This window comes from Chinchilla lanigera, unplaced genomic scaffold, assembly GCF_000276665.1.
Source record: "Chinchilla lanigera isolate Chin_1 unplaced genomic scaffold, ChiLan1.0 scaffold00039, whole genome shotgun sequence".
Lineage (NCBI taxonomy): Eukaryota > Metazoa > Chordata > Mammalia > Rodentia > Chinchillidae > Chinchilla > Chinchilla lanigera.
Window position 1 is genome coordinate 18,006,093 of NW_004955440.1, and position 11,656 is coordinate 18,017,748.

The window sequence follows — 11,656 nt, forward strand, 5'->3', positions numbered from 1 at the left end:
CAATTAAAAATGAAAACTGTGTCTCTAATATATAATGTCATGTATTTAATATGTTATTCCATTAAATAAATCTAAAACTGAAGATAAAATAAGAAAGGTAGAGGAAGCGGAAAAATTTGAGATGTGGACGGAGAAGATCATGTGTGCTTAGGCCAGACTGGTGGTGTCCTTTGCGGTTGCAGTGACCTCCAGAAGTATGCCAACAGCCTTGCTCAGGCTGGAGTTTGGCAAAGGAGCACATTTTAAAGTTGTATTTTGGTTGTTAAAATTGGGCCAGCTGCCACTAAAATTTGAACTTGTTAAACATCAGCTGCTTTGCTCTTGCATTCAGAGCTGAATGAGACCAACTTCCATTGCTGAAATTTTATTTTCACCTCCCCTCCCCGAGATAGAACGCAGGACCTTGTGCACACCAGGCAAGTGCTTTGCCAGTTGAGCCGCCACGCCCCCCGCCCCGCCCCCAGCTGTCCAGCTGAATGGCTGTAGACAGACTTGTCAGTTCAGTTTTCAGCTCCTTTCCTACACCTTTGGGACTTGGAAAAGCTATTAGTATTAATAATATTTTCCTTTAAATTTTTTAATGAGTTCAATTCGAAAGCTGTAGGTGATTTGGTGGCACATTCTCATCATTGACCCTACAAGATTGTAGTTCACAACTTTTGAAATTTACTTTTTTCCCATCAGAAGCAATAAAATTCACATTGAAACTGGGTGTTTTCTTTTCTCTAGGAACCATATTGGCTTGTCACTCTTTGCAAGCTCTGATAAATCTCCAGAAAGGCAAACAAAGTTATTGTTGCGTGGTCTGTAGAATTTATCCTAACATTGAAACATTTTATCCCTTTGCCATATTACCAGATTTCCTTCTAAATTTCAGTTGCCATATCAGGCTTTGGGTGAAAGATGTGACATTTGCATACTATTAAGGCTTCAGGCTCCAATAGCACAAGGTAAAATCAAAGTGCTAATGTATGATCTTGCATAGGTTTAAACTCCAAAGAGAGTACTGTTGCAATCAGGTCACACAATGGAAGTGTACGTGTTAGCTCAGTCTCACCTCACTTGTTCTGCATTCTGCATGCACAGCGCCTCCAGCACCTCTGCAGACCTAGCTTAGCCTACTGAGTAGGAGCCTGGATTGTTACTTTATCTCATGTACATTCTCTTTGGGTGCCTGACCTGAAAAGATGGTGACAAAACCACGTGGGCCTCACAGTCCGTGGAGTAGTTTTGTAGTGATGGGTTCGTTGGTGGTGGTTTTGACCTGTGGACCTTGTGTATTTCTGGGTAAGGTAGGGAGCAATGTCCATCTTTTCAATTGTGTGTGTGCCTATGCTGAGAAAGTAATCTATCACTGTGTAAAGTTTCTGTTCTCTTTGTAGATACAATACTTTGCCAAGTAGAAGAACCCTGAAGAATTCCAGATTAGTGAGTAAGAAGGATGACGTTCATGTCTGCATCATGTGTTTACGTGCCATCATGAATTATCAGGTGTGTGTGTGTGTTTCTAGCTCTTCAAAAAAGTCTGAATTAACCCAGGGAACTTTGCAGAGCGGCTGAACAGATGACAGGACAGTCAAGTACGTTGGTAGAATATAATAATAATGGTGAAATAGAAAGAAAGCTAGCTACATGGTACTTTCCAGGGGTCTAGTGCTTTTAACCCTGTGAACTCATAAAAACCTCATAAGACGATTGGTATTATTACTCTCTCCATGTTTACTTATGAGGAAACTGAGACGCAGAGAAGTTAGGTAATTTGCCCCAAATCATATAGCTAATGAGTGGCAGAGTCAAGATTTGAACTCAGGAAAGCTTTGAACCCAGAGAGCCCTTACTCTAGATGCTATAGGAAATAAACAATCAGGAAAGAGAGAGCAAATACCAAAAACGTATGTACAGTGAGGAAAGTGTCTCTGAGAGAGTAGCCTGGAGTGCACCTTGAGTCAGGGAAGGAAGGAAAGGTGTCAGGGACAGAAAACTCTGGGCAGAGGGAAGGACGGGTGCCGGGACGCTGAGGCAGGAGTAAGTCTGGTTTGTCCCAGGAGCACAAGGGAGGCCAGGCTGGATTAGAATGGACAGAAGATGAGGAAGGTGGAAATGATAAGGAGGCCTCATTATGTAGGAATTCGTAGGCCTGTAAGGGAACACTGGCTTTGGTGCAAGTGAAAAGGTGATCATGGTTCAAGGGCGTGAAGTGACGCTTGGGTTCAGTGTTGTGATCTCTGGCTTCTGGATTTAAGGTGGACCATGGCTGCAAAGGCGAGAGGAGGGAGATCACTCAGGAGGTTGTGGGCAGTAGTTTAGGTGAGCTGTGCTGGTGGCATGGGCCGGGGTGATAGGAGTAGAGGTGGAGAGAGGGCTTGTGTCCTGGTTTTCTTTTGATGGTAATGGAACAGCGTCAGGGGTGCGGTGAGGGAGGAGGTGAGCAGTGAGATAGTTTTCATCCTGGGCCCTTGCAAGATGGAGTCGCTGTTTACTGAGATGAGGAAGACTGCAGCATCAGTAGGTGTGAGATTGTTGGGAATTCTCTTGGGGCTTTTAACGTTAAAAGAACGTTAATCATCCAAATAATGATCTTACGTGGGTAGTGGGATATGCCAAAGTGGGTTTCAAGGCAGAGGCCTGGGCTGCAGTTGTAACTTGAGAGTAACGATTAGCGCTACATGGAGCAGGAAGAGTAGGGTGAGTGGAGCAAGAGCAGTAGACACTAGTAAAGAGCTTCAAAGTTTGAACCCTAAGATACTTCGTTTAGCTACCGGAGGGATGAGGACACCCTTCTGGAGAACCTGAGGCGTGGCCAGGGAGGTGGGGGCCAGCTAACAGACGCGTTTCAAGGGGGTGGGAACCGTCAGCTCAGCTGCTGCCGCTGAGTCACCTAGAGAAGGAGTGAAGGAGGGCCGCTGGGTGGAGCATCGTGCAGGTCATTGGTGGTCTTTGTGAAGAGGATTTCACTGGAGCGGTGGAGGTGAAAGGTGAGAGGAGTCGGAGGTCCCGGAGGCATTTTGCTGAGAACAGAGCAGAGAGAAACGTGGGCCAGTGTGTGGACACTGCTTGTGGTGTTAGGAGAAGGCTTTGTGATTAAGAGCGTGTGTCCTGTTTTTGTGCTCCTGCCAATGGACCAACAGAGAAGGGAAAACGGTGGGAGTTAGAGGATGAAAGGGAGTGAGATGCAGGACTCAGGCGGAGGTGTTGGGTTAGGTTAGAGCAGGAGAGTTTATCTTTGGGAGGAGGTGAGCTGCAGGTCTGTCCGTGTGTTAGGAGCTTTGGCCAGCCTTTTCTGACTGCGTATAATTTCTCAGTGTAAGGAAATAAGTTCTTACGTAAGCTGGGGATGAGTTTACAGGAGACAGCGTTCCTTAGCTCAGCTGAATCAAGGTGCTTTAGGCCTGTAGTTCATTTTCTTCATGGTATAGAAAGGTTAGGTAACAAGGCCCCAAGCAAGGGGGATTTTCCTAGTTCCTTTGGTCCTGAGAGCCATTTCCCGGAGAAGGCTGAGATACAGTGGTTGTCAACCTTAATACACAGTAGAATGACCTTGGAAGCTTAGAAAAAGTCAGATTCTGGGACTCTATCACTGGGATTCAGTCAGTTGACCTGGGGTGGATCTTGGAGAATCAAGCAGTGCTTTGTTTAAATTGATTGAATGAACAGGCAGAGGTGAATCACAAAACTGAGGGCATTTTCACTATTTTAATAAAGAAAAACATGTAGCTCGATCTTAAATAGCGGGCAGATGATCCTTTGATACTAGCATCATTTCTGGGATTTTTGATAGAGAACTATGTTCTGACAGTGGTGCATTAAAAATGTATCTGCATTTATAGCGCTTAAGTTACATGAGGCAGAAACGAGTTGTGTTTTTATAAGCACTGGCACACCTCTAACTTATTTCTTACTGCTTCTGTTTTTCTTCCTCCTACATTTTAGTATGGTTTCAACATGGTCATGTCTCATCCACATGCTGTCAACGAGATTGCATTAAGCTTGAACAACAAGAACCCCAGGTAAGCTTCCTCTGTGATGTCAAACTAGGGGAAGCAGGGAGTGAAGCCGCATTTAACCAGGCTACCACTGTCCCTTATCCACGCTTTGCCTTTATGTCTGTAGCTTTAGTTATCAAACACGAAAAGAAAAACAAGTAAGTGCAGATGCTGATTTTCATTTACATTTATGTTCTGTAAAGGCCAGCACCACGGATTACCTGAAGAAGCCGTGTTGTCATCTTTTTTTTTTTTTTAATGTTACTCCAATACTCCAATAGTTGCTATTCTGCATTTTAAATGTGTAATTCCCTTTTATCAGATACATTTTATTTAATTTGTTCCTTTTTTAAGAGAATTAAAAATAATAAAAAAAATTAGAAACGATACATGATTTCACTAAACAAGATGATAGGAATTCAGCAATGGTTGTTACATTGCATATGGTTGTCTCCAACTTAGTTGTTCATATATAGATATAAGCATGCAAAATTGGCCAACAAATTAAAAAGAAAACAATTTAAGTATTAACTGTTCCTTTCAATAAACCAGTAGAAATCAGCAGTACAATTATCCCAGCTATATCTAAAAACTTAATTCAGCTAAAAGTTGATTATTAAATTGGGCGTGGTGGCACATGTGTGTAGTCTTAGCTGCTTGGAGGGTTTGGCAGGAGGATCACCAGGTTGAGGTCAGCCTGGGCAACTTAATGACAGGATATCGCTTGAGCGTTTGCTGGGTTCAGTCTCTGGTACTTCGGGAAAAAGGAAAATCTAATTATTGAAGTAGGCCTTTCTGATTTGGAATGTAATATAAAGCCCTATTCATATATTGAGTATTATTCTTTCAAACTTGCCCTGATGAAACCTTTGGAGCTTTGTGATTTCTTTCTTAGTTATTAGAATCCTAAGTGTCATGTTGTCTTGTCTCTGTCTTCCATTATAGGGGAGTCACTATTCGTTTTTCTTAAGACAGTTGACATTGTAGAATATCAAAACAGTCTTTGTGAAGAAGCTGGCAATAGCTTTATTCCAGAATGAAGATGAAATAATAAAGTGGTCTTATGATGAAGAAACAATGGCGTTCCTTTTTTTGACATTGTTTTTGTAAACTTAGAATGCATCTCTTAAATTCTTCTTCCAAAAATATTTCAGATGGAGTTCTATTTTCTTGAGTCAGAGAAAATATTCTTGTATTACTACAGCTTTGTATTCATATAGCTGCAGCCCAGCTCCTTCCAGATCTGCGTAGGAGGAAATGTTGATGGCAGCTTGTATTTGTTACATGGGATTTTTATGGGCCCATGTAAAAAAGTAAGCAGGTTTGAGATGTAAAGCTCTAATTTCATGTTATAACTCTGACTCCTAAAACCAGAGAAAATGCTTAACAGGTGTTTTTCTGTATGTTCCTACAGTTCCTGTTGTATTTTGCTCATTTGTAAAATAATTTCCACTGCTTTGTACTTCAGAGGTCACCTGAGGAGGTCTTGATGTTAGCTGATGGTTGCACTGGAGACTTCAGAATTAGTTTCCGCTCATGAGGAATTTGTAATTTTGGGAGTGGGAGGTGTGCTGTCCACCCTGTATTAGACATATTATGTATTTAGAAGCCAGTTAATATAACTGTACTTTACTTAGTATAAAGGATTAAAAAAAAAGTACATGGGCAAATCTTTCTGCTATTCCCGTCCTGGAAAGAAGGGGCTGATGACCTGATCACTTTCACTGATTGGTGTTTTCCTTTTTCTTCTTGTTCTAACAGAACGAAAGCCCTTGTCTTGGAGCTTTTGGCAGCTGTTTGTCTTGTCAGAGGTGGGCATGAAATCATTTTATCAGCTTTTGATAACTTCAAGGAGGTAAGATGCACTGTAGTTTTAATAAGAATTCTCATAGTAACATCTCATATTTGGACATCATTAAAAAAATGGATTTATCTTTTTATTATTCCAAAACCTGAAGATATGATAGCTGATTTTCTAAGCTATCACCAGGAGGGAAGTGATGAATTTAGACTGCATATCATAAATGAGTGGCTTAAGATTTGTTTGGGTGTCTCGTTTCCAGCTTAGGAAGATTTTCCAATACTCATTTTCCTTTGAAGAACATGGAATGACCAGGTTGAAAACAGTGTCTTACGTGCATGCAGTTTTCATACTATATAAATAGTGTAGTGTGAGTTTTAAGAACTCTTTCATCACCGTTACTTCCCCCAAATCATGTTTATTATCCTGGCTTTGCTGGATGTTATGGGGAAGAAATGTCAAATAAATACAGGCACCTGTTTTAGGAGTTTGTAATCTTAACCAAGTGGTCTTGTCATAGAAAACTAATAAAGCAGTGGACATGGGGGTTGAAAATGGAGATGGGCTGACCACGAAAGGAGAAACATTGCATACATATATATCTATATGGATACAGATGCATGTGTAGCCCAAGGGTTCTGCCCCAAAGTGTGAAGACATCTTGACTGAGACATTGGCCAGTTTCTTCCAGGGGTAGTGGGCAGTGTTACGTGCTCAGGAGAGGGATTCTGTGCTCCTCCAGTGTGTGCCTGGACTGCACTGAAGAGGGAGACTGAAGAAGTAGTTCCTAGAGCGTATTGGAGGCTCGTGGAGCCCTAGTCACAGTGGACCCTCAACCAGATTGTGCCTTATCGCAGTGATTCCATTTGACCCCACGTTTCTAGATTAACTCTCACGCTGGATTAAAGTCTGGCTCTCGGAGGGACTTCCAAGCACTCCTTCATCTTCCCTGGAAGCCTCTGGAGGAAAGCTTAGATAGTACTTGTATTGCACCAACCATAACTTGGGGCCTGGCATCCTTGAGACAGCTGTGAATATTTCCATTTCATAGAAGAAGACACTAAAATGCGAAGACATAGTTACGTGTGTTCGCACAGCTGGATAATAGTACAGCTAGGGTCAGGATTTATGGTTCTGTGTCACCGTGCTGGAGCTTGGGCCCGTGTGTGACTCTCCTGAGGGCAGTGATGGGAGTCCTGAGTTAGACGGGGCTTGCAGAGCTTTCTTCCTTACCTCTACCTCCGTAATGGGCAGAGGAACCCCTGCTGCCATCTGTACTGGGAAGTGGTGCTGTGGTCCCGTGCACAGGCTGGTGAGCTTCAAAGGCACCAGTCCAGCGAATGTTCCTTCTGCTCCTGTTTGCTTTGCCCTCTTTCCCAGTCAGGGCTTGGAGGTTTTGACATCATTCATTGTGTTACTGCCAACCATGGAGAGAACCAAACGTTCTTTTTATCTATTTAGTCCTAGTGATAGAAAATACTCAGATTCTAAGAGAATGATAAATGGCAGTGAATCTTTATGGTCATATTCTGGCTTCCAAAACAAATCTACTTTAGAGGCAAGACTATGAATACTTGTCTGTGAATATTTTTATAAATCGTGTAGAAATACAGGAATTTTACATTTATAAATAGGAAGTACGTTTGAATGGATGGGTTTAAAATGAAAGGTAAATAGCATATGCTGCTAGTATAATTACCAAGTATTTATCATTAGGTTATATTTGAAAGTTACATCAGGTTCTTTCTATATGGGAAGCATTTACTGGATAGTTTATCACTGCCTTTTGATGTAACTCAAAGTATAACTATCTGATTAAACTGCAGGTCAAATTATGTTCTAGCGATATTATTGTATAGAATCAGAATTAAAGCCAGTACTTCCTGAGAGGTATTGGTTGTACCCTGGGTTAGATAGAGTACTTTTCTTATGCATGGTAGGCACAGAAATACTTGCAGAATGGAAACTACCGATAAAACCCCGAAACTAACAAGAAAGACCCCCAAATACTTGCAAAATTGATGTGGTTTAGGGCATCATAGATGCTTAGTTGAAGAAAAAAGTAGTCCTGCTATCTGCTGTCTGGCTAGGAGTGATGGAAGTTAAATCGACTTTGACTTAGGACGTCATCCCCATCCCGCTTCATTTCTGTCCATACCTACCAGTGTTGCTGGCTGTTCCGGTTCTCTCTCTCCTTGGCGTGGGTGCTGGCGTTTGAGGGAAGGAGAGCACGTGGGAGAAGGGTCCAGGACAGAGCCATGTGGTCTTGGTTTACATTTACCTCAAGCTCTGGTATCCGTGTAGAGAGCCCAAGGCCAAGGATTATCCTAATTACCGTGTGAGCCAGGGCAAGGCGGGAACATGCTCCCCAGCAACTTCATTCTTAGGGATAAGTCGAAGGAGTCAACCTCTTTATCTAGTCTTGGGGTGGAAAAACACTGCTTTAGGTTGATCTTGGTTTTTTGAAAGAGTGATGTTGCTCATGGTTTAATGTCTTTTAAATCCTTTTCTTTCTCTTTTCTCCTTTTTGAGAGCTGATATTTTTCTTTTTTTTGGTTTTTCTCTGGTACCGGGAACCGAACTCACGACCTTGCGCTTGCCAGGCAGGCGCTTTTGCCACTGAGCTAAATCCCCAGCCCGAGCTGATATTTTTCTTATACATCACAGTAAGGGATGGGTTCTTTCATATTTTTAGGCAAAATGTCATTGTAATCTTCTGACTTTATGGAGGCTTGGAGCTGGCTTTATAGGAAGCATTATCTCTGTGTTCTGGAATCCCTGTGCCGATAGGGGCTTTGCACCACCTGTGGCAGAAGGAATAGAAGACCAGGATAGCAGGGAATAGGCCCGAAGGAGGGTTTACCTCCAAGAATGTGGTTGTTAAGCTTTGTATCTTTTTTAAGAAAAGGAATAAAAACTTACCCGTGTTCTCACTGCGAACGAAGAGTGAAAGAGTGGATTTGAAGAATGGAAGAGTGGATTCAGCACCGGCTTTTTACGAATACAATGGTGCATTTTAGAGCAGCCAGCTCATTTGGGCTTTAATCCTTGTTAGAGTACAGATGGGCGGACTGTTGGAATATGACACCAGATAGAAAAAAAAAAACAAAAGACCATTGGAAGTAAAGGTCGCTCTTGTTACTTTTATTAGCTCAGGATCATGTTTATGACTGTAGAAGCTTGCTTTAACATAAAGAGGAAGGGTAGATTGGCCGGCCGTGGAGGAGTGCACACTTTTGACAAGGAATCTGGAGAGGAAGGCCGGGGAAACAGGCCGGCATTGCTGAAGTGTGGGCAGAGTCTGGCTGTGTCCGTGAGTCTGAGCTGCCAGTAGCACTGGGTGGGTTCTGGTCATGCTTTTTCGTCCTTCCCAAACAACATGACCTGTGACTAGCCATTTGTCCTGAAACCACGCCCGCTGGTGTATGACTTCTACCTACTGGACTTCTGCCCTACTGGTGTTTATCTCTAAGGTTGTAAACCTGACTCTAGCGGGCCCATCTCTCAATTTTCTACTTCAGATTTGTATGTTAATGTTACAGTAGCTGGCTGTAGGTCTCAGTACCTTTCCCTGGGGGATACAGGAAACAGTCTATGTGTTTACCCACTTGGTATGACGAACAGCAAGGAGTGTGCACATGTACAAAAATGTCAGAGTGGGATATGGACCCACCTTTATGCTCTGCCTACCTGGTTTTGTGTATGTTTACCTGAGCATCTCAGAGGGTCCAGTAGACCCACACCACTCCAGGATTTGTTAAAAAAGTTTCCTTTTGATTTTTCTGGTGGAAGTAGCCCAGTTCGTTACAATGGCATATGAGAAACTAGATTTGCAAGTTTTGGAGGTCAAAAGTAAATCATTAGGTTACTCATGCATGGATGGAGATGATCCATTATGGTAAAACCTTTGCTTCCGTAACAAAAGAGTGGTGTGGGTGGATGGTGGTGGTGATGACGATGAGGACAACTTTGATGTTGGCCATGTGAGCCAAAGTTCCTACGACAGTGAAATGCAGCAAGAATCAACTGGTACAGACCCAGGTAATGCAGACCTCCTTGATTCAGATGATGAAGCAAACAGAAATGTGAGCACATGTCTGACTGGTCAAAATGCTTCAAAGTGACCACACAACCAAATGGAACGATCCAGTGTTAGAACTAGGTCCGAAAATACAGTGCAGCTGTTGGCAGGGGTGAAATGTATTGAGCAGAAAGCCAGCACTGCCATTCAGTGTTGGAAAGTGTAACAGATGAAATGCTAGAAGATGCTGTGAAATACACAAAGGCTGAAGTGCAAGTAACATGTTCTGTATGCACCAGTAACCATATTCAAAAACATATTTATGATGGTACCTCACTAGCTGAACCGAAAGTATTCATAGATCTGCTGTACTTGGCACGGGTTTCTTATGGTGATCACAGGAATGAGAAACGAATGGTTCAAATGCAGCCTTATTGTGTAGTAACGAAACAAATGATACTGGGAACAGACTTGTTGCTCCCGTCTCCCAAACTAAGCAGAGTGTGACATTCGACATCTGCTTTACCAGCTTCCAGCTGATGTTACATTTGCTACCAGAGCACGGGTTGACCAGCACAGGAGCTGTACGCAGGGCCAAAACAAGAATCCCGCAGGAAATGTTGCAATGTCAAAACAGAGAATTGAATCATACAGTCTTAGATTTCAGAAAGATGCAGTGTCACATATGGCACAGGGAATATAGGGAAACCTCGACATAACGGAAGCTTGAGGTGGAAACTTTCAAGACAAAACTGAAAGTGGAGGAAATGTTTTTGATGAGTTTTGCAGCAACTGTGATGTCACTTGAAACACAAAGCATTGGCCAGTGATTGTGCTTTACTCGACCCTAAACATGTGTGGCATAAATAGTTTGATAGTTTGCAAAGACAATAACAAGTGCATAATATAACTGAGAAGTTTTCTTAGAGCATCAGGACTGGAGCTACTAAGAGAGCATTTATGGCAGAGGAAAACCAAAATATTTCCGCCCAAAGAACTATGCAAAAAACTTGCGAAGCACACTGGTGAGCTGACAGGTGAACAGGCAGGTGCAACACCACAAAGACCTGCTGTGGCAACAGGAACACCAAACAGGTGTCAAGTGTGCTACAAGGAAGTACAGGAAAACCAATCACATACGCCGTCAGTGTAAGCGGTCCTTGTGCATGGAACATGCAAGTGTCACGTGTGAAGACTGCCTTGGGTGTGACCGCTGAAGCAGAGCTGATTTTTGTGGTAGAGTGCTATTGATATTTTCATTGTAGTTCACATGGGAATTTATTTCTGATGTTATCTTGTAGGTTTTGTAAACAAGTATACAGCTGATGTGAAAATGTCTATTCTAAACGCACAATACATATTAAGAATTGAATGATTTATTTTACTGATATTTTATGTTCCTGTTAACTACACACTATCTAATATAATAAGAATCTTCTGACAAAACAGCAAGACCACTGAGATGTCAAGTATGTCCTACAAAAGTACCAGGAGACCAAAACACGTGTGCTGTCAGCGTAAGGGGTATGTGTGTGTGAAGCATGCTGTTGTCATGTGTGCAGACTGCCTTAGGTGTATTCGTTGAGTAAGGATTTTTTTTGGAGAGTGCTATTGGTATTTTCATTGTAGTTCACATAATGTATTTCTCACATTCTTTTTTAGACTTTGTACACCAAAAACCAGTTGATGTTGAAAATTTTGATGCTTTTTTATAAACACTCCGTAAATATTAAAAAAATCAATATTCTTGTGACTTTTTTCCTGTTAAGTACTCATTGTTTAATATAGTATAACTCATGAAATTAAAATTAACAGTTTGTCAGTAGACATAGTCTAAAGAGTAAATGTGGG

The 11,656-nt window shown here is 42.1% G+C and overlaps 1 protein-coding gene across 1 annotated transcript in view; it reads left to right on the forward strand.

Annotated features, from left to right (window-relative positions):
- The window catches only part of Fmnl2 (formin-like 2), a 151,195-nt gene that overhangs the window by 80,111 nt on the left and 59,428 nt on the right, over positions 1-11,656 (forward strand). The window contains exons 7-9 of the mRNA XM_013517443.1: positions 1,383-1,491; positions 3,931-4,007; positions 5,745-5,838. Coding sequence (XP_013372897.1) covers positions 1,383-1,491; positions 3,931-4,007; positions 5,745-5,838 — 280 coding nt within the window. The remainder of the gene's footprint in view (positions 1-1,382; positions 1,492-3,930; positions 4,008-5,744; positions 5,839-11,656) is intronic.